The 23,746-nt window shown below is 47.6% G+C and overlaps 12 protein-coding genes across 12 annotated transcripts; 7 read left to right on the top strand and 5 right to left on the bottom strand.

Moving 5' to 3' along the window:
* Positions 1–393: 393 nt before the first annotated feature.
* N7481_001811 (uncharacterized protein) lies at positions 394–1,164 on the top strand (the record flags this gene model as incomplete). The annotated part of the gene is made up of 1 exon (XM_057261030.1): positions 394–1,164. One exon carries the CDS (start codon positions 394–396, stop codon positions 1,162–1,164), a length of 771 nt encoding a protein of 256 aa, XP_057125962.1.
* A 314-nt stretch (positions 1,165–1,478) lies between these two features.
* Positions 1,479–2,657, bottom strand: N7481_001810 (gelsolin family protein; the record flags this gene model as incomplete). Its single annotated transcript, XM_057261029.1, has 1 exon — positions 1,479–2,657. One exon carries the CDS (start codon positions 2,655–2,657, stop codon positions 1,479–1,481), a length of 1,179 nt encoding a protein of 392 aa, XP_057125961.1.
* A 1,643-nt stretch (positions 2,658–4,300) lies between these two features.
* On the top strand, positions 4,301–6,607 carry N7481_001809 (IQ calmodulin-binding motif protein; the record flags this gene model as incomplete). Its single annotated transcript, XM_057261028.1, has 7 exons — positions 4,301–4,669; positions 4,736–5,041; positions 5,090–5,163; positions 5,215–5,651; positions 5,707–5,838; positions 5,891–6,283; positions 6,333–6,607. 7 exons carry the CDS (start codon positions 4,301–4,303, stop codon positions 6,605–6,607), a joined length of 1,986 nt encoding a protein of 661 aa, XP_057125960.1.
* Positions 6,608–7,544: 937 nt separating this feature from the next.
* Positions 7,545–9,023, top strand: N7481_001808 (DUF1593 domain-containing protein; the record flags this gene model as incomplete). The annotated part of the gene is made up of 1 exon (XM_057261027.1): positions 7,545–9,023. One exon carries the CDS (start codon positions 7,545–7,547, stop codon positions 9,021–9,023), a length of 1,479 nt encoding a protein of 492 aa, XP_057125959.1.
* A 736-nt stretch (positions 9,024–9,759) lies between these two features.
* Positions 9,760–11,591, top strand: N7481_001807 (sugar porter family MFS transporter; the record flags this gene model as incomplete). The annotated part of the gene is made up of 4 exons (XM_057261026.1): positions 9,760–9,875; positions 9,928–10,257; positions 10,317–11,241; positions 11,289–11,591. 4 exons carry the CDS (start codon positions 9,760–9,762, stop codon positions 11,589–11,591), a joined length of 1,674 nt encoding a protein of 557 aa, XP_057125958.1.
* Positions 11,592–12,029: 438 nt separating this feature from the next.
* Positions 12,030–12,170, bottom strand: N7481_001806 (uncharacterized protein; the record flags this gene model as incomplete). Its single annotated transcript, XM_057261025.1, has 2 exons — positions 12,030–12,080; positions 12,132–12,170. The coding sequence occupies 2 exons, from the start codon at positions 12,168–12,170 to the stop codon at positions 12,030–12,032; spliced, it is 90 nt and encodes a 29-aa protein (XP_057125957.1).
* A 52-nt stretch (positions 12,171–12,222) lies between these two features.
* Positions 12,223–14,285, bottom strand: N7481_001805 (fungal specific transcription factor domain-containing protein; the record flags this gene model as incomplete). Its single annotated transcript, XM_057261024.1, is given in 5 exon segments — positions 12,223–13,242; positions 13,274–13,456; positions 13,506–13,537; positions 13,589–14,211; positions 14,224–14,285. The coding sequence occupies 5 exon segments, from the start codon at positions 14,283–14,285 to the stop codon at positions 12,223–12,225; spliced, it is 1,920 nt and encodes a 639-aa protein (XP_057125956.1).
* Positions 14,286–14,970: 685 nt separating this feature from the next.
* N7481_001804 (Short-chain dehydrogenase/reductase SDR) lies at positions 14,971–16,121 on the top strand (the record flags this gene model as incomplete). The annotated part of the gene is made up of 3 exons (XM_057261023.1): positions 14,971–15,790; positions 15,870–15,933; positions 15,998–16,121. The coding sequence occupies 3 exons, from the start codon at positions 14,971–14,973 to the stop codon at positions 16,119–16,121; spliced, it is 1,008 nt and encodes a 335-aa protein (XP_057125955.1).
* A 66-nt stretch (positions 16,122–16,187) lies between these two features.
* N7481_001803 (zinc finger MYND domain-containing protein) lies at positions 16,188–17,376 on the bottom strand (the record flags this gene model as incomplete). Its single annotated transcript, XM_057261022.1, has 2 exons — positions 16,188–16,984; positions 17,043–17,376. The coding sequence occupies 2 exons, from the start codon at positions 17,374–17,376 to the stop codon at positions 16,188–16,190; spliced, it is 1,131 nt and encodes a 376-aa protein (XP_057125954.1).
* Positions 17,377–19,433: 2,057 nt separating this feature from the next.
* Positions 19,434–20,595, top strand: N7481_001802 (SGNH/GDSL hydrolase family protein; the record flags this gene model as incomplete). Its single annotated transcript, XM_057261021.1, has 4 exons — positions 19,434–19,763; positions 19,831–19,922; positions 19,977–20,503; positions 20,564–20,595. 4 exons carry the CDS (start codon positions 19,434–19,436, stop codon positions 20,593–20,595), a joined length of 981 nt encoding a protein of 326 aa, XP_057125953.1.
* Positions 20,596–21,100: 505 nt separating this feature from the next.
* Positions 21,101–21,940, top strand: N7481_001801 (SDR family NAD(P)-dependent oxidoreductase; the record flags this gene model as incomplete). The annotated part of the gene is made up of 2 exons (XM_057261020.1): positions 21,101–21,395; positions 21,453–21,940. The coding sequence occupies 2 exons, from the start codon at positions 21,101–21,103 to the stop codon at positions 21,938–21,940; spliced, it is 783 nt and encodes a 260-aa protein (XP_057125952.1).
* Positions 21,941–23,172: 1,232 nt separating this feature from the next.
* On the bottom strand, positions 23,173–23,442 carry N7481_001800 (uncharacterized protein; the record flags this gene model as incomplete). Its single annotated transcript, XM_057261019.1, has 1 exon — positions 23,173–23,442. The coding sequence occupies one exon, from the start codon at positions 23,440–23,442 to the stop codon at positions 23,173–23,175; it is 270 nt and encodes an 89-aa protein (XP_057125951.1).
* Between the last annotated feature and the right edge of the window lie 304 nt (positions 23,443–23,746).

Genomic DNA, 23,746 nt, shown 5'->3' with positions numbered 1-23,746 from the left:
CTCTATCGCAGCCGAGAAGAAAGAAGAACAAATTAAAGAAAAATTTATTCAAAAAGTAAAACTGTAACAGTCCAAAGTTCCTCCAGTGCATCACTTCGATAGATTATGCACAGATCAATTTACTGCGCTGCCGCCTCGCCTACAGTCTGCAACGGCGACACAACAACGCCCAAGGAATCATCTTGATCTGAGTTATTATTAATACATAATATAAGCAGGAATAAATTGGAAATAATGGTTGTAATAGTAACTTGGATTTCTAATAGAAAGACCCTATTACCAACCCACCGGACGAGCGGACGAATTGGTCCGGATTTTGGCGTAGTATAAAAACCAGTGTCGAGAATGTCCATAAAATACAACAGACCAAGCAAAGGAATCTAATCACTCAAAATGGCTACCAACAGACTTGCGAACAAAAATATCCTCCTTATAGGTGGAACTTCCGGCATTGGTTTTGCAACTGCGGAAGCTGCATTGGCCAACGGAGCCAACATCACCATCAGCTCTTCTTCTGAAGAGAGGGTTGCAAGAGCCTTGGGGCGTCTACGCGAGAGCAATCCAACTCGATCTTCTGCAATTCGCACCTATGTCGCTGACCTCAGCACCAAAGAAAAGCTGGACACGACAATCGAAGCCCTCCTCGAATTCACCGCGGAGGTCTCCCCTATAGATCACATTGTCTTCACGGCTGGAAACATCCCGCCTCTTGCTTCGTTAGCGGAGGCCTCTTTCTTGGATCTCGAAGCCTTCATGACCGTCCGAGTTTATGGGGCTATAGCCGTCGGCAAACATGCTCCTAAGTACATGGCCATCGGCAAGGAATCCTCGATCACTTTAACGAGTGGAACCCAAGCTAGAAAGCCATCTCACTGGCTTCCACCTGTTGTTGCAGGAGCTGTTGAGGGTCTCATGAAAGGACTGGCTGTGACATTGTCACCTGTGCGAGTCAATGTTGTCTCACCTGGACGTATAATTACGGAGCTATTGGATCGCATACCGAAGGAGATGCTTAAGCAACAGTCGGAAAAAGCTAAAGATCTGTCTCTTACCAGAGATGTTGGATATCCAGCCGATACTGCCGAAGCGTATTTGTATCTGATGAAGGATTATTTTGCCACGGGGTCGGTCGTGACCACTAATGGTGGAGTTTTGTTAGTCTAGTGCACATATCTATCATGGCAGAATTCTCCCCAATCTTCGATTATTTAACTATCTCACCCATTTTAATGTCCCTCCCACTGGTGCTCACCTAGGAAGAGCGACTAGATGCACAGCATTCGAAGTAAGTGTTTGGATCGCTGCGATCGACTCAGGCGGCTGCGATGCCCTTTCTATTTCAACCTTGGAATCCGCTATTTTCTCGTCAAAGAAACAATTAATTCCGAGCAAGGGAATGAAGCATACTATTCGGTTTGATTCCTTAAATAGAAAATAGATGACATTCAATTTGTTCATTTATATGTATACTGGACTGCTTAGACTTCAATTGTCTTCAAAAAGGCAGGGCTTTCGTAACCGTCGACCACTTTAGAGATAGGCGTATTGTAAGCCTCGGAGTTCTCTTGGCTTTCCTGGAGTCGGCGAATATATGCCTGAGCAACCTTCAGCCACATGGCTTTCTCTCTTGCACTGGCGCTGGATCCCTGCCAAACCCATAATCTAGTGTTTGTATCATAGAGGAACACATCGTTCCTATCTAGATCCGACCTGCGGACCTTCTCCCCATCCTTGACGAGATCAAACGTAAGCTGACCCGAGCCATCACTAAGTCGGAACAGCTTCTTCGGTGAATCACTGGGCTCAGAGTCTTGCTTCTGGAAGCGACCGGGACGAGGACAGTGGAATGTTCGCTCAAAGACGTCCTTCCCACCGAGAAGATCGACGAAGATCTTGGATCTTGACTCGTGCTGCGAAATGATTTCGAGATCGCGATGTAGGTTGATTGTCAGATCATTCACGACCTGAGCTGCCTTTGCCTTTTCCATGGGGCTGCAATCCTTACCCTGCCAAACAAATAGCTTCTCCTTCTCGCCTTTGTCTAGCACGAAAACGTCTTTATCATCGAGAGACTCCCAAGTAGGCTCCACTTCGTGTACGATGATTGTGCGAGAGGTAGGTCCCTTTTTGAAGATGCGCAGCAGAGTTGCAATCTCCTTTGGCGCCTCGGGCTCAACATGAGTGAACCCGCTTCGAACACCACCCTTTCTGATTTGGTAGTGGGTGAAGAGCGCAAGGAATTCGTCAGAGGGATGCGCTTGGACTTCACGGTACTGGGTAGCCGCACCGTGGAGAAATTCGTCCAGTTCAACCGTCTTATAAGCCGCCGTTCCAGCTTCATCCTGTGTAGTCTTACTTCCGAGCCAGAAGAAGATATCATGCCCGAGCTTATTGTCACCGACCTTGTACGAGTGTAGCACGATGAAGCTGTCGCCGTCGTAGAATTGACCAGTCTTCTCCTTGGGCCATGGGATGACTTCGAAGTTCTCGATGCGCCAGATACGGAGGCCTGGCTCTTGGCCCAGACCTTGCCAGGCAGGTTCGGTCACAGCGGAATTGTACTTGACGCGGTGATCTAGGTCGCTTCCGATAAGCTCGACATTGCTGTCTTTGATGTCGTATTCTTTGGGGTGGACGAGCCCTTCGTGAGGTGGCATTGTGCGTATGTGCGTGCGATTGAGGAGTGATAAGAGTCTGTTGGAGGAGTGAGGTTCAGTGCCCTGTATTTGATGGTTATGGTGTATGTATGCGGAGATGCGAAGGTGAACTTGCCGCGGAGCTGAGGCTCAGCACCCCGCGGTTTGTGGCTGAGCAGATTCACTCAGCCACACTACGTCAGACACTAAATTTAGAAAATTTGTGTACACAACAAAAGAAGATATGCCAATCCCCGGACAATAGGAGTGTCCCTTCTGAGGTGGAGACGAAATGCCGGTCCTTCCTGCAGGGTTCTTGATGCCCGTCACTGCAATACGGAACTCGCACAGAAAAAGGCATCTTCACTCCCCACAAGCTGTAGGATATCACTTTGGTTGATCACCGACAGCGAACCCCCGACAGGATTTCTGTCCATAAATAGCTGTCTTTTCAAGACCCTAATAGGCGAGGAATATCAGAGAAGCTCTACCGGCGATCTGTCAGGCAGTTCGTGATGTAAAATGTTTACGAGCTGTTCCAAGCGTGTCTATCGATCTCCTGAAATTAACGGATAATGCCTACGAGTTTTCCCTCTTCCTTAGCTGCCCTTTTAAGATCACCAGCCACGGTGCCCGAGGTTGGAAGGGCAAATTCCCAACACATAGCAGCGAATGGACTTTGGATATTGATGGTACGGAATGGGTGCTCTCTTTCGCGATCGCTTGCTAACCACGTAAACAGGCTCGTCGTTATCCTTATCCAACCCAGTCCGCGTCTTTCTGTGCATATAGCCATCCCGTCCTCAATAAGGCATTTGCTTTTCAATATGATCTTATTTGAAAAATGGGCCACAGGGAGGAGGCCGAGCCCTGCAGGCTCCAAAAAATAGACACATTTTTAAAAAGAGTTCCTCAGCGAGCCCCCGAGAAGACTTTGCTAAGGGGTCAATGCACTAATATCCATTATTATTAAAGCCCTGCATGGCGCAAATCCTTCCTCGTTTGCCATGTACAAGCATTGCTAAGCTTTGCTGGCGATTCCACGTCATCTGAAACGCCTTACAAGGCTAGTGTGGGACTGACGTAGATGCAGATACCCCACATCCTGTTGCACGCACCTCTCAAACCTGCAGTCAGCTCAGCCCGTTGAATTTCGACAATAAGTGTACTCCGTAGGACTTGTTTTTATGCACCGCCAATTAATTTGAAGTACTCCGAACTTTGACCCCAAAATTTCACGTACGGCCGTACGGGTAGACATAGCGTCTTTTGGGCTCCAGCCATTGATTTTTGAGACCACTCTGCATGATTATCTATATTGGAGAAAAGGAAATCGGGTAGACAGACAGCGTGACGTTGATAAAACAATTTCTCCTCTATCAAAATACTAGTAGAAGAGGAGAGGCAAGCAATGGTTGGTGTTGATGCACATGACGTCAGATGGCTTGGTAGGGCTGAGGAACAAGGCACAAAATGGGATTGGTTTGTATTCCATAAAGCATCTCGAAGTCCACCAGTCTAGGCATCAGCATTATCTTCGATCGGATTCGATAGAAAAGTCAGCTAGTGAGGGTCCAAGGTACGAGTAACATCATAATTTAGTTTCGAGTGGCCTGGGGTCCTGGGAGCTCCAAATTATTTCCTACGTCATCCATTACCCGGTTATGGACAAAATAATCACTGGGATGGGCGGTAGTCCGCAACTTTTCAGTGGATCCATTATTCCAAGTGTGATAATTTCGATTTTCCTAGCAGCCGCAATTACCTTTCTCATTTGGCAATCATCGACAGAGTCAAATCAGTTTCGCATCAACATGGAGTCCGAGGCGACTGTGACTTCAGAACTGGCGAAGGATCCAAAGCAGAGGGCCTCCTCGGTCTTTAAGAGTCTATACCATGATCACCACAATATATTGAATCACATGAAGCAAGACTCCTCAAACTCAACGCAGGAAAACGAATCGATTATTCTCGAAAAAGCGCGGGCCTGTGGAAAATGGGGCACAGCAGAGCCCAGCGAATTATTTCTTCAAGTGAGTCTCGTTTTAATTGAGCTCAGTCTACGAGGAAGGCGATCTAACTCACTCTACTCAAATTAGGTGTACCATGATGCACTCAGCGCGGTTGAAAATAAGCCTGAAACCGGAGTCGTCTCTCCTCCCCTGTTTGGAAGTACCGGGGTAGTCCCTCTGACAATAGTTTCGCCTCTACCTGATCTTTGCCGCCACCTCGGAAATTGTATTGCCAGAGCTGAGCATGAGGTGTTCCTTGGCACAAATTTTTGGATACATTCTGGTGCCGCCACCTTAGTTACCAATGGAATTCGCGAGCTTTCGAAACGAGCCGGCGAACGTGGACGCAAAGTTGTGATGAAGATGGTCTATGATAGAGGAGACCCTCGTCAGGTTAGTGGTACTGCGATGTAATTGAAACGGGAATGCTAATCTTCGCAGCTATGGGATAACCGCTTAAGTGTCCACGAAGACAACTACACCAGCGATCAAGTTAACCTTCCGCACCCAAACGAGTGAGTTTTCCTCGATAACCCCATGAATGTCGCTGCTGACATCCTTCTCAGAATTCCCAATGTTGATCTCCAGGTAATCAACTTCCATCGGCCATTACTCGGCACATTCCACGCCAAGTTTACCGTTATAGATCGTCGCATTGCCCTTCTACAAAGCAGCAATATCCAAGATAATGATAACCTCGAGATGCTCACCCACATCGAGGGTCCGATTGTTGATTCATTTTATGATACAGCTTTGCTATCATGGGGCAAGCCACTCGATCCACCTTTACCTCTTTTGAGCTCGCCGGCCTCAAATGCGCCGATTCCTTCTCATACAAAAGAGGAGAAAGAATCCCCCGAGCAAGATCTGCAAGAGCTCCCAGAGCATACAACAGAGTCAGAGCACTATGATGATAATCTTGAACTTGAGGCGGAGAGGGTGAACCGCAGCATCTCACCCCGTGGAAACGAGACACCGACTCAAGCAGTGACTCGCCATTTGAGTATGTGAAATTAAACCTCTGACAGTACTATGAGTATCAACGCTGACTATTGCAGACACAACCATTCAGCCTGACACGACTGGTGATGCACCGGACACTGACCAAGACCCGAGAATGAAACTTTACGGCCTCTTGCCTCGCCACGACCCTGTACCCATGGCTCTTGTGAATCGGTATTCATACGGATGTGAGCGATCTAAATGACAGCGAAAGTTATCAGCAAGCTAATGAGAAAACAGCACCAAATCATGACAGTGATCATACGCCGCAGAATAATGCCTGGATCTCCGCAATCAATCACGCCAAGCACACCATCTTGATTCAAACCCCAAACATGAACGCTGAACCACTTCTTGAGCCACTCCTAAATGCCGTTCGCCGGGGCGTGATAGTAGCGTGCTATTTGTGCCTGGGCTACAATGACGCAGGCGAACTTCTCCCATTTCAAAATGGTACCAATGAAATGATTGCAAATCGACTATACAACGCCCTTGAATCCGAAGAGGAAAAGAGCAGATTGCGTATCTGCTACTACGTCGGAAAAGATCAAACGCGCCCTATCCATAACTCTTTCAAGAAGCGGAGTTGCCATATTAAATTGATGATAGTTGATGAGCAAATCGCCATTCAAGGTATGCTGAGCCAATGCACGAGTTGATGGAAATTCTAACAATTCTTTAGGAAATGGGAATCTTGACACACAGTCGTTCTACCACAGCCAGGAGGTCAATGTATTGATTGACTCGAGTTTCATTTGCAAATCTTGGTTGGAACAAATCAATGGGAATCAAAATACACTCAAGTACGGTGCGGCTAGTAGCAAGGATGGCTGCTGGCATGACCCTGAGACTGGAAGAATCCCAGATGGATCAGTGGGTACAAATCCGGGGAGATTTGGCTGGGCCAAAGGGGCTGTTGGGGCAATTAAACGCGTGCGAGGCGTTGGTGGGTTCTGAAGTATATGCGGGACTTCATACCGTCAGACTTTTAGCCATACTTTGAGTTTTATTTGAAAATCATCATTTTTGTTTATCGGAACCCCTTAGCCGACTGGAAAGTTTGTGCACGTGTAGACTTTACCAGTCTCTAGGAGAAGGCCGGCCTATCTTGAATTAACAAGCGGATATATTGAATGAATTTAAATCTGTGGTGTAACTTTCTTTCTTGGTTACTAGTAGCCAGTGAGTCAAAGGATTACTATGTCACATCTAGGAATTAATACTCATCAATAAAAGCCGAAGTCTGGATATTTGGTCCCATATCCTGGGAAGGGGGCGGGTTGTTTGGCTTTTTACCCACGCAGTTTCCACGACACTTCATTTACTTTCGGCTTTACATATATTAGTCGCAACCACGGCCTATCCTTCTTAGATAGTTACTAAAAAGTAAGCTTACCGCTTTGAAGCTTCGACAAATTTATTGTATGCAGTTTGGGTGGAAGACATACGCCACGAAGCTCATAAGTAATCCGAGAGTAGCTGGTATGGGAAAAACTACTGTAGTACTGATTTAGCAAAGGCAGTATGTGCAAGCGATCAAAAAACATGCCATATCCAGCATTTCACAGAAGACAATCCATTTGAGGTAAATGTAACCGCCGATGATGGACTCATCGATAGGGCTTGAAGTGCGAAGTGCATTCCGGATTTGTGTCGTATTCGTTTGCAAATTTCTAAAATGAGCAAATGAGTGGTTAATTTACCTTTTTGCGGAACAGAATGCGGAGCATCACCCGCCAAGGGCAATGACCAAAAGTGTGGGGTCCCCACAATACCTCCGCGATGCTAATTAGGGGTTTATGTGGACTATTTAAATACGCCCAAACTTGATGCCTGGTCGAGAAATCAATAATCTCACTTTGAATAACCCGTTGGATAAGCTGCATTGCCCGGCATGTGGTCCATTGTCCGTATCCTTTTCACACTTGGCCTGATAGCCACTTCTCTGCCTGCTGTATCTGGGCATGCTACGAGTAAACCAACAAAATTACGCACCGTCGTCACAACCGACATGGAGCAGGACGATCTCGCCTCGCTCATCCGATACCTACTTTACACAAATGATCTCGATACCCAAGGCATCATCTATAGTTCTAGCGTATGGCACTGGGCCGGCAATGGCAACGGCACGTCGCTGCGCTGGACCGGAAACCGAACTATTGAGGATATAGTCCTTAAGGCTTACGCAGAGGTTTACCCGAACCTTCGTCGCCATGATCCATCTTACCCAACCCCAAAGGAGCTCCTGTCTACGGTCAGAATTGGCAACATCGACTTTGAGGGTGAGATGAATAAAGACACCGCTGGCTCTGATCTCATCAAAGAGCTATTGCTGGACGATGATCCACGAAAGCTATACTTGCAGGCCTGGGGTGGCACCAACACTATCGCTCGTGCCCTCAAGTCAATCGAGGACCAATATTCCAAATCACGCAAATGGGCACAAACCAAGGATAAAATCTCCCGCAAGGCTATCATAATGGCTAGTGGCTTCCAGGACGATACATACGCTGATTATATCGCTCCCCACTGGCCCCAAATCCGGGTCGAGGAGCTGTCAGCTGGCTACGCCCTCTGGGCATACAATTGCAATAATGGCCAAGGCAACATTCGCGGTCTACCCAGCGATAACTTGTATTTCACTGGTAAATGGATCAGGCCAAATATCGAGATGGGTCCGTATGGAAAGCTCTACCGCGCCTGGCTCGACGGTCAGTCCATGCCAGGTGATCCAGAGGATGTTTTCGGCAATAAAACGAAAGCAGCTGCTAGCTGGTGCAAACCACTTGACCCATACGACTTTCTTTCCGAGGGCGATAATGTGGCTTTCAACCCCCTCTTGACCACCGGTCTTCAGGACCCAACTAACCCGAATCTCGGTGGCTGGGGCGGCCGAGCAAAACAAAACTCTACTTCTCCGGATCTGTGGGTGATGGTTCAGAGTGAGGTCGCCCAAAATGGCAGCGAAGTAGACTTGTACACTATGAGCCGTTGGATAGCGCCAATTCAGAACGACTTTGCGGCCCGCATGCAGTGGACAGTGACACCGAAATACCGCGACGGAAACCATGCGCCCACTGTTAGGATTCTGAATGATGGCATAGTGAAGGGGTTTCCTGGTGCTACAGTCACACTGGCCGGTGCAGTTTACGATCCAGATAATGACAACGTCAACACTTCCTGGTGGCAGTATTTCGAGGAAGGCACATACCCCGGCACCGTGTCTGTAGCTGCCCAGGGAAAAAGCCAGGCGAGTTTGAAGATTCCAGCTGATGCAAAACGCGGTCAGACTATTTCGATCATTCTGGAGGGAATTGACGATGGGCATTTTCCTTTGACTCGCTATGACCGTGTTGTTGTTCATGTCATTTAACCTGGCCTAGATCAATTGGTATCTCACTTTGCTTCCCGATTTATCAATCAGAGTATACACGTAGTTCAGTGAGGCATTAATACAAGACCAACTGGGTATGAACCTGGATATTTTGGCGGGCACGGGGCGTCTTAGGTTTCAGGCCTTGGTTGCTTTTGCTCGTTAAGCTAGCTTTAGTTGTTTGTAAGCTATAAGCCCCGTCGCCTCAGTAGAACTCATCGACATGATTTTTTGTTTCCTTCTGTGCCTGATAGGATTTCCTATAGCCTGGTAAACAGTTAGGAATAAAAGCGCTTGGGGCTGCACACAGAAGCGGGCCAAGGGTGGTTAATATTAACAAATAAGCTCACGGCAAAACTCTCGGCAATCCGAAGCGCCTCGCACTACTCTAACTGGCCCGCTCTACTTTAGCTGAATTTAGCGTGGGAATAGAAGTCCACTAAGTGGCCATTTTGGGGTTTCCCCAGAGTTCCCCGCAAACCCCGCAGTATTCCCGAGTGGCACCAACTTCCAACTTAAGCAAGCCAGTTCCAAGAGGGATAATGTAACCACGGCTTATTTTCCCTAAATGGTCTGATCCTAAACATTGGTTTATATAGATATGTTGAGCTACATCCATCATGCTCACTCGGGAGCTTGTGATTATATTGTGAATCTCTGGTTTCAATCGACATAAACTCCTTTTCGTCGTTAATACTACAATTCTGGCCTATTTGATTCAGTCTTGGAATTCAATATGGCAGAAACGATAGATGAGTCAAACAGGGACTCCCGCGCTCAGGCGGCGATGAAGAACCGCTGGACATCGCTATTACACAACCCCAAACTGATGGTCATTGCTCTCTTTGCCTCGTATGTCTTAGATATTCTTATCTGATAGAAACCATTCTCACACTTTATGTAGGGTTGGCGGATTCGAGTATGGATACCAACAGGGAGTCTTAGGCCAATCCCTTGTTATGACTCGCTTCACAGACAACTTTCCTACTGTTGTTGCATCCTCTAGCGCGACCGGCTGGCTCACATCGATTCTACAACTAGGTGGTATTCTAGGATCACTCTCCGCAGGAATTCTGGGTGAGATATTCTCCCGGAAGTATACCATGTTTTCAGCCTGTTGTTGGGTGGTCCTTGGGAGCTATCTCTATTGCGGAGCCAGCTACCACAAGCCAGGTTTACTATATGCTGGCAGGTTCTTTACCGGTCTCGGAGTTGGTACTTTCAGTGGTGTTGGGTGAGTTTGATCTTAACTCTTTGTCTAGTTTCATCAACGTTAATTGTCCGGTGTGAAAGTCCCCTCTATAACGCTGAGTTATCATCACCTGAGCTTCGAGGATTCTTGGTATCATTTTACCAATTTGCTACCATTTTCGGTATTATGTTGTCCTTTTGGATAGGATATGGAAGCAACAATATTGGTGGAATTGGAGAAACACAAACCGATATGGCCTGGCGCCTCCCCTCTATCATCCAGGGCATTCCAGCTGTGCTTCTCGCATGTGGAATCTGGTGGTTGCCATTCTCTCCTCGCTGGCTTGTCAAAAAGGGTAGAGTTCAGGAGGCACTTACTACCCTGTCCTACCTACGCAACCTACCCGAGGATCATGAGCTCATTCAGTCTGAGCTTAAGGAGATCGAGGCAGAGAGTCTCTTCGAGAAGCGATCCTTTGCAAAAACATTCCCGAACCTAGCTGCCAAGGAGGAAGGAAGTGTATTGGTTCGCGAGTTCGCCCAGTATTATCAAATCTTCCGGACCTGGGACAACTTCAAGCGGGTCTCGATCGCGTGGCTTGTCATGTTCTTCCAGCAATGGAGTGGTATTGATGCAATTATCTACTACGCCAGTACTGTGTTCCAAAGCTTAGGTCTGACTGGAGGCACTCAAGCCCTGCTAGCCACTGGAGTCACAGGAGTGGTGTTCTTTGTATGCACTCTCCCAGCCATGCCTCTCATCGATAGAGTTGGTCGAAAGCCCATGCTTTACGCCGGTTCAGCCGTCATGTGGATTTCGATGGTCCTGGTTGGCATCATCGTCGCCAAGTTTGGAAACGACTTTGAAAATCATTCAAACGCCGGGTGGGCTGCAGTGGCTTTCATCTGGATCTATGTCGGCGCATTTGGTGCTACATGGGGTCCAGTATCATGGACACTTGTAGCAGAGATATTCCCCCTATCTATTCGTTCCAAGGGCTCATCTTTTGGAGCTTCAAGCAATTGGGTAAGTGCATCCACCGGAGTTCACAAGGAGTACTAACTCGGATTTAGCTCAACAACTTCGCTGTCGCTTTCTTCGTTCCACCTATGTTCCAGACTTGGAAGTGGGGCACTTATATTTTCTTTGCCGTCTTCCTTGCTGCTAGCATTGTCTGGATTTATTTCTTTCTTCCAGAAACCAAGGGTGTGACATTGGAAGAGATGGATCGTGTATTCAAAAGTCACTCAGGAGAGACGGACATGCTTATGTTAGATGAGGCACGTCGGGATGTCGCGATAGCGCACATTTCCGCGCTGGAAGTCGAGAAAGAGATTAGTACTCACGCGGAAGAGCGTGGCTCGTTGAAAGACTAGTCAGGGTTGTCCTTTGTGCTTTGGTGGGGGACAACAGTCAAAAATTCTGGTGAACACCTGCATTTGGATGGGCTACCGTGGTGCATAGGCGAGCTGTTGGCTTAGCTGCCCCCACGCTTTGCTCCGGTCGCATTGGAACAAATAAATGCCCAGGTGGGAATCAAAATACACCCTAGGACGGCTACTGATATGACCCTGAGACTGGAAAAATCCCAGATGGGTCAGTGGGTACAAATCCGGGGAAATTTGGCTGGGCCAAAGAGGCTGTCGGGGTAATTAAGCGCGTGTGAAGCGTTAGTGAGCGGGTTCTGAAGTATATACGGATCTTTGTATCATCGAAATTTTAGCCTTTTTCTGAAGTTTCATTTAAAATTATTATCTTTGTTTATCGAAGCCCATCGGCCCACTGAAAATCCTGTCCCAATGGTACTTTTCAACTCATTGCATTGTTTCCATGACTTGGTTCTGGAAAAACTGATCCAGCAGTGACTAAACGATATTAGTTATATTCCAAGTTTCTATACCGTAGCAACAACTTACCCAGTCTACAGCCTCGGAGCCATCAATCATCTCTTCCATTTGGATATAAGGCAGCCCGGTCCCCATCCATGGGTCCTTATCGTGGGAACTTTCATCCAAGGAATTTTGAACACTCGCCTGTCTCTCCCGTCACTTTTCTAATCATCAAGTCAAGCGTCATCGATGCGATACCCGACTGCGACGGCGAACCTCTTTTTGCTGCCCATATTTCCTGTGATGTCTGAAGGGCATGGAATTTCTTCGCTGTAAAGCTTTTACTCCCTTCAATATTTGAGATCTCGGGTACCTCCGACTCCATCTGTACTGAAAGATCTAAGCAGACAACCATTGCAGCCAGGAGAAAGTCATGCTCCGTTAGTGTAGTCACCATGTACGCATCCTCATGAAGGCGCCCTCCGAAAAGTGTAGCGTTGTAGATGTCAGCCTGGCGGGCGAGGATCTCTAGCGCTGCTTCCAAACAGAATCGACGCGAGGGCTCAAACTGGAGATTATAAGGCTCATGTCGAATGTATCTCCGATGAAGGACAACAATGCCCTTGAGGTAGAGTAGTTCCAGTGTGCATCGCTCCAGAATGATATCCGAAGCGTCTATAAAGGAGTCCGAAATATTCCTCCGCTTCATAACATCGGGAATTGTTTGGTAGGCATTTTTCATCTCTCTATCCAGAGCAAGCGTGGCGCTGTACTCCGGCGATGAAAGAGGCTGTGTGTGGCTAACAATTTTCTTAAAGACGCTCATGATTTTGCACTTCACAATGCCATATCTCAATGGGGTCCCTTCTTCAAGACTCCGGGAATTTGGAAGGTGGTCCATATCGGCTGAAAGGTCCGTATCGTGAAAGTTTCCTGGAGGTTTAGTATCGCAATATTCGGCGGGAAGCATACTCGGAAGCCCCATCTGGAACGAGACGAGAGCATAGATTTGGAAGATATTGAGCCACACGCGTCTTCTCATCTCTCCCTCAAAGATAGAGATGCTCGGAAGTCCATCTGGGTCGCGATGATACCCCATTCGAAGCGCGAGTCTAATGATGGTTCCTAGTTCTAGCCATAGTTGCGTGGTCGAGCTAGTCTCATTCATGAACCTGCTTTGTAGATAGAGGAACAAAGCCTCGATCGAGTATTCTTTTGCGGTTCCGTACCCCCCCTGATATCAAGCATCGGGCGGTGGTTTGCTGTAAAAGAATCGCCGAAGGTCGACCCTGCGTTGAGCCATTGGCGGGACTCGCCTTGTCATAGCAGGTAACCGCGACGCTCAGTATAGAAAGGAGTAGAGCAAGCCAGCGAAAAGATGTCCCCTGGGGATGATTCCAAAAATCCTCGTACTAATCGGTCAACATCTTGCAATTTTGAATAGAGACTCCTCCTACTTACCTCTTTGCGGAACTTGCCGTAATGTACAATTCCTAAATTATTGCATATCAGTGGGTGTCAGCCAAAGGAGCTCGGTCACTTACCCAAGACCATGTAACGAGAATTAAAATATTTAGACAATAGCATGTCACAGACAGGCTGCGCCGGAAGGCATGACAAAGCGTCAGGAATACTAAATCTATCGCCTGGACCCATGTTCAGATTGAGATCAAAATCAGGCCCGTTATCAAGATGGGGAGTCTCATCATGTGCGCTAGATTCAGGAGAAGGCAAACTCTCTCGCACAAATTTGATCTCTTGCAAGATTGACATCCAGTGACTTGGATCGGTGTAAACTGCCTCGCCATTCTGATCATGCAAGACCCTCAAAGTCTCCTTCTCAGGTGGGACATTCGTGGTCGGTGGCTCTGTGCGTTCAGTGAGATGGCCAGATGGCTTTGCAGTGGAAATCGTCGGTTGATCGGACGGTGACAACGCATCGGAGTGTTTTCCCATCAACGAAGACACCAGGTGTTCAATATTTCGAAGTCTATCGTTGAGATTGTTGTTTCGCGTAGGTAGATTTCTGTTACGGTCGGCATTTGCAGCATAATGACAGGATAACGCGCATTTCCTTCTGATGCAGGTATCGCAGGGCGACTGGCGGTTGCATTTCAATCTAGGGCGCGTATCAGATGTTGCCTTAAGGTGAAGCAATATTTTGGGCCTGATTAATTACTTTCGGCCACGGCACGGTTCGCAAGAGACCGGCGGGCGATTTCGCTTCTCGATTTTTTCCATGCAGGAAGGACTCAAGCCAATGTTGGTTGTGATGGATTATCCATCGGAGTGAGTAGCTGTCGGGCGGGGCGAGGGCGGGGCGGGGGCGGATTTAATAGCCCCGAGATCGCGGGTTTCTGGATTACCTCCGCGAATCAATAGAAATTGGAGAAAACACCAGACTACTCCATAGAGATCTATCGGAAAGCAAAGATCACCAGGAGAAACGGCTCTCAAAACTACTAACGAGGTAGAATCGTAAAAAAATAAAATAAAATATATATAAAAAAATATATAAAAAACGTGTGGCTTTGCATCGGATAGTTATAAGAGTGTTCCGAGCCCCCAGTTTGGCATCAGTTGGCAATTCCCTTATTTTTGGTATAATATTTTTGCTAGACATTTGTAACAATTTTGACCTTTAATACTGATTAGAAGCATTTGACAATTCAGAATCGGAATTTGGGGCGGTTTCTCCCCTGCTGAATGAATCCGGAGCGGATGTAATACCCCCGTTAAAGCCTGCGCCTTAATTTCGAAAGGCTTACCTTTCATAGCTTTGAAGGATGAATAAGTCTTTCTACATATAAAAGGAAGGATCTTGGCCTCGCTGAAGTATTTCTGACACAAGTTATTACGCTTTTCTCGACGAAAATCTCCATTCCTCTTACGATTACTCTTCTCCCATCCCTAAGAGTCAACAGCAATGGCAGTCCTCTCCACTATAGAAGGTCTATCCTCGAGCATGGCCTCTTGTATGTTCGTGAAGTTACCCATTCCTGAAGGAGACCTCTCACAACAGACGATCATTGTGACCGGATCAAACCAAGGGCTGGGATTCGAGGCCAGTCGCCATTTTCTGCGTCTCGGCGTGCATCGACTGATCATGGCTGTCCGCAATATGAAGAAGGGAGAAGCTGCGAGATTGGAGCTTTTGAGATTGACCGGTCGGGATCCGAGCACGATTGAGGTCTGGGAGCTGGACATGGACCGTTATAGTTCAGTTAAGAACTTCGCCGCTCGAGCGAAAACACTCCCACGCCTCGATGCTCTTCTTGCCAACGCTGGTCTCGCTACCGAGACCTTTGAGATGGCAGAAGACAATGAGAGGACAATCACGGTCAATGTTGTCAGCACGTTCTTGCTTGTTATACTGCTTATTCCGAAATTGCGGGATTCTGCACAAAGATACTCGACAAATACTCGGATCAGCATAGTCAACTCGGCCCTCCATTATATCGCTCCGTTGAGTGAAATTGAAGGCGATAGCAAGGGCATATTCTCTCGCCTCAACGATGTGAAAACCGCGCAAATGAGTTTGCGGTATCCTTTATCGAAATTGCTGGTGCTTTTTGGAGTGAGAGCGTTGGCCGACCGGCTGAGCAAGGAAGAGCCTTTGGTCATTTTGAACGCACCAAATCCCAGCTGGTGCAAGTCGCAATTAATGCGAGAGAATGAAAGTTTCGGCGTACGAGTCGGGGAACGATTCATTGCCCGAAGCACTGAAATGGGCAGCCGCGCTTTAGGTATGTCGATGAGCACTCTTTTGTCTTAGGCAGGTCATATTCCATCACATCGAAGCTAATTGTCGTTTCCTCACTTCAGTTCATGGGATATTATCAGGTTGCGAAAGCTCCGGGCAGTATATTGACAATTGTCAAATCAAACGGTACGTGCAAGTTCGGAGTTTCTGGCACCTAAAAAATTGCATAGCGATACTAATTATCCGATAGTCCATCTTGTATCGTTACTAACCAGAACGGCGCAATGATCGAGAGAGCATTTTTCACCGAGCTTATTGGAAAGATAGAGAAAATTTCACCAGGGGCAACGGGCGCCCTTGGCCTGGATGAGTAGATTCTTTTGCGTATTTTTCGGGTTCAAGATAATGACACGATTTCTAAAAAAACGGGCGAAAAGCACTTAATAGCCATCATGAATGGTAATGTCAGGATTGAAATGGGTATCAAGTTCCCCTTCACGCTGCAATAACATGAATGAGAGTGTTCCTGTTGATTCTACCCATGCTTGCCAAGTATTCTGCAAAGCCATTCGCATTTGTTCCGGGCTTCCCATTGTGAACATTGTATCACCACCAAAATCCATATCGGGACCAAACAACGCAGGGAAGTAGTGCTTGTTCTGTCGATCAATAGATTCCGCCAATGAGTCCATCTGTTTCCTCAGCGAATTAATTTTCGGCGTGAGATTCCGTTCAACAAGGAGCTCGGGGCGTGCAAGAATAGCCGAGCTTCTGCAACTTCCCCTTTTGAGCTCCATAAATACCTCCTCGGGCGGCGGGCCGGCCTCGGCACAAAGATTGGCGCTCATTTTCTCGATTGAGTTCTGGGTGGCTCGTAGTTTGATCAAATCCAGCACAAGTTTGATTTTCAAGATCATCATGCAAGCGTGGAGAGACAATGAGCCGAAGAGGGATTTTTCATTGATGAAATCGCAAGGCTCGAAGATGTCCGCATTTTTGATATTAAGGTAACGATCCGATGTGCCCCAGTCGTAGTCTCCCTCCCTTGCTGTGGTAGCCCACCACTTCACGAAATCATAACATTCTTGGTCCTTGTTGAGGCGTAGAAACAACGCAGGTACAGTTTCGCGCACACCCATGTTATCTCCTGGGCATAATCTCAGCAATTCCATGCAGACCTCGAGCTCAGCTTCAAGTGCAGGTCGATAATGATTGTTTTGGAAAGCTTGGGCCAGTTCTAATTGCATAGCATATCAGCGATCAAGAAATTCAATGGCATCGTAAAAGAGACTCACTGCTCAACGCCATCATGTAGGGGCGCGTTTCACGCAAGTTCCAGAAACGGCCAACATGGTTCTCGAAAGGGTTGTCATTTCTGAATTCAGGGTCGTTGATGAGAGCCTGCTTTTGCTTCTCAAGGTTTTCCCTTGCCTTTCTGATCTTAGTACAGGTGGTTTTGTGGGCGGGTCTATCCTTGACCTGATGTTCGCGAGTGCAATAGAGGAAGAGTTTACAAGCACTGCAGCGATGGAGCTCTTCGGTTTTGTCGCACCCGGCCAAGGCACAACCTTCTCCGAGCTTCGGTGCCGGGTTATCGTAATCATCAGGTGGAGAGAGTTCTTGATCCATTGTGGAACTAGCAGAAAAAGGGATGGTCAGAGTATTTGGGTTGTTGATATTCGGTTGTTGATGTTGATAGTGACTGTATTGAGCAGTGAAAATTTGGTGGGTCCAACCACACTTTTCCTTACTTCGACCGCAAAATGATTATGTCATGCAGCTTCACCTTTTACCTCGTCGGTTGCAACGCCCTTTCTCTAATTGAAATTCCTAAAAAAGCTGCATAAAATACGGACAAAGGGAAATAACTTAAATTTATTTAAAATTAGAATTTTGCCAAGGGGGAAGATGGAAATTTCGAGATGGTCATATTTGTTGACTTCCTGACTGGATCAGGTGACTAGGGGAAATCAGGGCCAGTGATTGGCTTAACTAACGTGTAGTTGGAATATCAAAAAAGAGTGGTCGGAATACCACTATACCTTACGTCAGCCAGATTTGTGTTACATAATCAATTTGTGGTCGCAAAATCAAAGTGTGGGGAAGAAGTCAACCTCAGGAGGAAGTGTCGAGTGAAGCAATAGAATCAGTAATTGTACATTACAGTACTATATCTAGAACCCACTGGCATCACTGGCTCGGGCTCAATGGATTTTCTAGAGCTCGGTGCCCAGGTGTGGCAGATTGTGAAAATTCTTCAAGTTCCGATTGTCCCTACTTGGCAGGACCCTCTCGACTGTCAAGGAGGCAGCGAGAGCCTCGGATTGCTGACCCATGTTCAGGGTCTCTAGCGTCTTGATCTGCTTCTTTGTCGCATCATGCATCGCCAGCCTTGTGAAAGGAACTCGGCACGGGGTCCAAATCGCTTAGTCTAAGAATATCCTTGGTGCCTTGGGGCCACTACTGACGATACTACCCTTGGGGATACCCACATATCCACATTCCTGCGAGCCTAAGCTTTACCATGACAGTCCCACGCGCTGAACGGCAGATCGCCTCGATGTATGTAACATTCTCAGACATTTTAGCTGCAAATGTAGTAGGCAGCGTGTTTCTGGCGAGTCACCCGGTCAGGGTATGTATGAGTGTATGCCCTTCCTTTTAGTGCTTATTGCCTAGTAGTGCATGTGCATGATCCAATGGTTTTCGCAGTATTGTCGGTCGCGCTGATTTTCAACAGGGGTCCTTTCGGTTTGCCTCAGGCTAGTGCTTGCTAGTTAGTCGGGTCGAGGTCGAGGCGAGGTCTCGGGCGAAGCCGAGGCGGCAAATATTTCCCCCAAACTTTCTCTCTCTCTCAGTGCGGAGGACGGAGTAGAACCGAGGACACCGAGGACCCTTGTCCTTTGGTAAAGTTGTAGCCTCGAGCCGACCCCATCGCAAAGGGAGAAAAATAGCTTCATGGCTGTGCGGTGCGGAGCGGAGCGGATTAAAGCCAGCAGCCTGGTAGAAAGCCTTATCTAGAATAAGATTTGCAAATTGTGGTGCCTGGCCACAAATTGATTTTCTGGTTTGAGTTAGTGACGAGTAGTGCTTGGGCTGTGCCTGATAAGCCTTGCAGTTGTTCAAGTTGTTTGACCAGAGTCTCCGGAAGTAATTCTTTGAGGCCAGAGCCTCGTCACAAAGAGCAGCATGTACTACACCGCAGCTACACTGGAGCTACTGTAGTGAAAGACTTTTCTGGGCAGATGCTTGGAAATCGAAATTGGGTTGGCCGACCGTACTAAACCAGGTTGAGGATAGTAAACGTCGCCACGGAAACTAGCGTAGTGCAACTAGGTGGAATCAACCAAGATATGCCCGCTCTCGTGATTTCTACGTCCTATCATACCATCCTTTCCCCCCCACGCGGTAATTTTAGAGAGAGGCTTAGTTGGGCAGATCGATCCTTTTTTTCCTTTTTCGCATGAATCCGGGCAGTGTTTCACTCCTGAAAGGTCCAGCTTGATTTCCCGGTGGATCGTTGTACTCCGTACCTTGTACTGCTAACTACTCAAGGCAAGTTGATTCCCCAATCATATTTCCTCTTAGTCCTGCCTTTCGCTATCTGGTTTTAAGTTAAGATTGTCGTCTCTCCCCTTGATGCGATTCATCTCCTCACGCGACAATTTTCCTGCATTCGCTTCGCCATGAGGCAACCGGCGCCCATCCACTGGGTCGTCCAGGTTTGTCTATTATGGCTGTCATTATTATCACCTTTCACTCTCGTCCGGGCTCTTGCGACTCCCGATCAATTGCTTGAGACTAGAGCCAACGTCATCTCGACCACCTCGACCACCTCGCAGGGCGACGATGGGAAATTCCTCCTCCGGATCCTACCCCTCGGCGCTTCCATCACTTTGGGATACAAATCCACAGATGGCAACGGCTACAGAGACTGGATTCGACGACAACTACGATACGAAGGATGGCCCGTTGAAATGGTCGGAAGTCGACGAATGGGCACCATGCGCGACAATGTGAGCTCCCCGCGCCAGCCCCTCCCCCTTCCGGTGGGGTAATGACTTGATACTGACTTCATCCCAGTTCAATGAAGGCCATATCGGATTCAGAATCGACCAACTGCTGCCAAAAGCGGAGGAGGACTTTGCCAAACAACCGAATCTCATCCTCATCAAGTATGTTGATCATTTCCTCCGGTTCACCTTGACACATTCTAACACCCCGGCCAGTGCGGGCACAAACGATGCGCTTCAAAACAACCGCATCTACTCCGCCGGCACCCGGATGAATATTCTTATCGAAAAGCTTTTCGACAGCATCGAAGGAACAACCATTATCCTATCGACGCTACTTCCGAATGGGAAAAAACCCGAACAGGTCGAATCCATCAACGAGCAACTCCGCAATCTCGTCGCTTTTCGCCGTGCAAGGAACAACCGGATCGTTCTCGCCGATATGAGCCATTTTATCAAAGTCGACGAGCTCGTGGACAGGGTTCATCCGGATGATGCCGCTTACGAGAAGATGGCATCGGTTTGGTGGGCGGCTTTCCAAGTTGCGCAGCAGGAGGGCATGCTGCAGAACTTCAACTACACATCAACCATGTTCAACATGAAGAAACTCGACGACAACACCACCGACCCTAACCTCCCCGCGTATTCTGCCCCGGATCAGCCCTCGGTGGATAACCGGAATAATGGTCAGCCGCCATCCATCAGACTCAATGTCTGGATGTTGGTCTTACAAGCTTTCACTGGTATGTCAAGATCTACCTACCCAAGCGAAGAACTTCGAACTACGATACTAATTCGTGCAGTTTACATTGGCTTTTCCGTATTGTACACATAAACACATCGATATACCCGTCACGATTTGAAATATTAGCGCAGAAATACTAGAAATGAATTTTCCACCTATACAAGAAGCAATTAGCCCGCTGTAGACTTGACTGAACGAACGTACTTATCCAAATAGCCTAATAGAGCCGATGGATTGCATCAGAGCGCTTCGCAGAGATAGACTCGACGCGTCATATCCATCCCCCCCCCCAACAATAAACTAGTCTTATTTTAGTAGGGCGCCGTTTCGCAATTGGGCGATCAGCAATTGGCTATCTCCTTGGCTGTGGGGCTGGATGCAGCTAAGGAACACCGTTTTCTGAATCGGGTAAGGATATTCGCATCATGATCTGTGGAGACGAACAATTATAAGAGAAATAGAAAGAACAGCAAGAATTGCTGAGCTATAAGTAGAGCCAGAAATCCGGGACTTTCAAGAGTAATTCAAGTTCATCAATCGCAGTTCTCTCTTCTTTATTTATTCTTTCCATCCATCCCTCTTCTCGCTCCTCACTATGACACCTGATACCCTCGACCTCCATGGCAAAGTTGCCATCATCACCGGTTCAGGGAAGGAAACCGGAATTGGTGCCCGTATTGCAACCACCCTCGCTCGCAATGGGGCTCTTGTGGTCATCAATCACGTCTCTGATGCTACTGCATCGCGAGCGGCCGGTGTGGTCGAGACAATTCGTGACCTGGGTGGCAAGGCGATTGTCGTCCAAGCAGATGTATCAACAGTGGAAGGCGCAAAGAAACTCATCGACGAGACTCGGGTGTTTTTGAAAGTCGATCACATTGATATTCTTGGTGAGTTTTCCCGTGTTATTCTTAAGTACAGAGACTAATAGCTTGTCTATCGTTCAGTCAACAATGCAGCCGGAGGCGCACCCCATGGAGCCCTCCAAGCGACTCGTGATTCTCTCGACGCCACCTTCTCCTCCACAGTTTATGCGCCAATCTTCCTCCTGCAAGCTGCCGTTCCCTATATGCCACGTGGAGGGCGTGTGATCAACATCGGATCAATTGCGTCGAAGCTGGGAATGGCCCCAACTGCCATATACGCTGCTGCAAAGGCTGCCCAGGATTCCTTGACATACTCATTGGCCATGGAGCTTGGTCGGGGTAATGGGATTACTATCAACACCGTGTCACCAGGTCCGGTGGATACCGAAGCCTTGCCTAAGGAGGTTGCTGATAAAATCCACGGCATGCTGGTGCCAATGACGAGAGCGGAGGGGAGAGTGGGGACGACCGATGATATTGCCGATGCAGTGCTGCTTCTTGTTTCCGAGAAAAGTAGGTGGATTACTGGGCAGGTCATCTCTGTTAGTGGTGGTATCACTGGTGGTTGAAGCTGTCCAGGATTTAGTCACCCAGTTAGTCAGTCAGTCAGTCATGCGCGACCTGAGTCCATATCATGAATGAGCCGTCCAACTTTATCTTTTGCAATAATATCAATCCATATAATACCTTGAACAGCTTCGACGATACTTTGACCGTCTGATAAATTAACCGATCTCATGCATGCGAATGTTTTCCCGATAAGGAGGTCCCGCCCCGGCCCGCTAGGCTGGAGCATAGCCACTGTGACGAGAGCCCATAACTGTAGGCGCTGAAACGGAAAACTTTGATGGATCACCTTCGTATATCCAATGAGTCGATTGAATTTATTCTGCAGGGTAGGCATTTCAACAGCACTAAGTCCATAAACTGTTTTCACTCCGCAGAGAAGAATAAGCAGAGCAAGCCGCATGATCTCACAGAAATTTTCAAATCCGCCTGATGTCAGCTCATCCGCTCGGGGCATCGAGAGCAGCTCATGGGTGATTGGTGCAAGAACTTGAAGTGGGCTTATATCATCTTCAGCTTTCCAAAATCCCGGTTCGCTGCATCGATTGTTGATGTACTCCGCCAGTACTCGTACTCTCCTGAGTATTGTGGCAAGAGATTCAAAATCGCTAGACACCCTTTCGAGGTCATCAAGAAGATATTCAAATTCTGTCTGAGCTCTGGTATCCTTGGCCAGGTCATCCAAAAAGACCGAACAACTAGGTAAATTTGGTAGGGCATCCTTAGTCACTGATCCTAAGACATCAAACCAGGAAGCGAAAAGTTGGACTCTTTCGTCGAGACCATGGAAGCCTCCCCGAATTTTGATAATCAGAGCCAATCCCTGAATGTGATATGTCCAACGATTCAAGGTACCAACGTATAGCTAAGAAGAAAAAGGTCAGAAAGAGTGGAGTCGATGAGTGCGAAGAACATACATCATGACAGATCAATCCAAGGATGCAGGTGAGGATGCCCTCGCTAGTACGCTCTTGTGCATTCGACAATCTTTCAGTGACTTGTCTCACACATTGGCCATAATAGGTCAAAGTCTCTTGACAAGTTTCATAACGAAACGTATCCGGGTGTTGGGTTTCTTCCAGAAACATGGCAGCATTGGCCTTGCAGAGAATAAAAGCACTCCTATCGCTCAGAGCCATTGAGAACCAAATCTTCCGAAAAGGTCGGTAATTATATCCTGCCTCCGCATTCACTGTGACTCGAGGTTAAATCTCTCTCTGAAACACGATAGGGGTCACATACTGAAATGAATCAGTTCCAGGGCCCGAGAGTCTATCTCCACAGGAAGAGGATTCGAGCCGAGACATGGAGCCGGTGATTCCAGTCGTGTCGATGGATGCGATGGTTGCCAGACAAAGGTCACTGCAGGGGTATGTTTGCTTTTTCGTCGCGCCTTGCCGATATCGCGCATCACGCGCTTTCGAATGGTACGCTGGATGTCTTTGTCGCGAAAACGATCGGGATTCGAAGTGTTGACAAATATAAAGTCATCTACGTGAGCCATCTTTGCTGACAAGGCGAGTTGGGGCAATGGTTGAGGTCATATGGAAAATGATTTATATTTTGCGCTAAACCGAAATAGGAATACATGATACGATGGAAAGTCTACGCCAACTTTAATACTACATGATACTAATGGGGGCCAAAAGAAAATGCTTGTGAGAATGACAAGCATGATGTCATTCACATAATTTTGCTTAATTAAGGTAATCAATTTGTGATCGCGATTCCTAGTTCATGCCGGTCGGTGACAGTTGATGTGGGCGGTATAGAGGTGCGTCCTTGGTGGAAGCTATTTACAAACTCTC

Source organism: Penicillium waksmanii (genome assembly GCF_028829765.1).
Source record: "Penicillium waksmanii strain IBT 27052 chromosome Unknown utg000002l:1.0-3326099.0:1.0-3328782.0, whole genome shotgun sequence".
NCBI lineage: Eukaryota > Fungi > Ascomycota > Eurotiomycetes > Eurotiales > Aspergillaceae > Penicillium > Penicillium waksmanii.
Note: the sequence above shows the minus strand (reverse complement) of the source record. Positions and strands in the feature narration are given on the sequence as shown.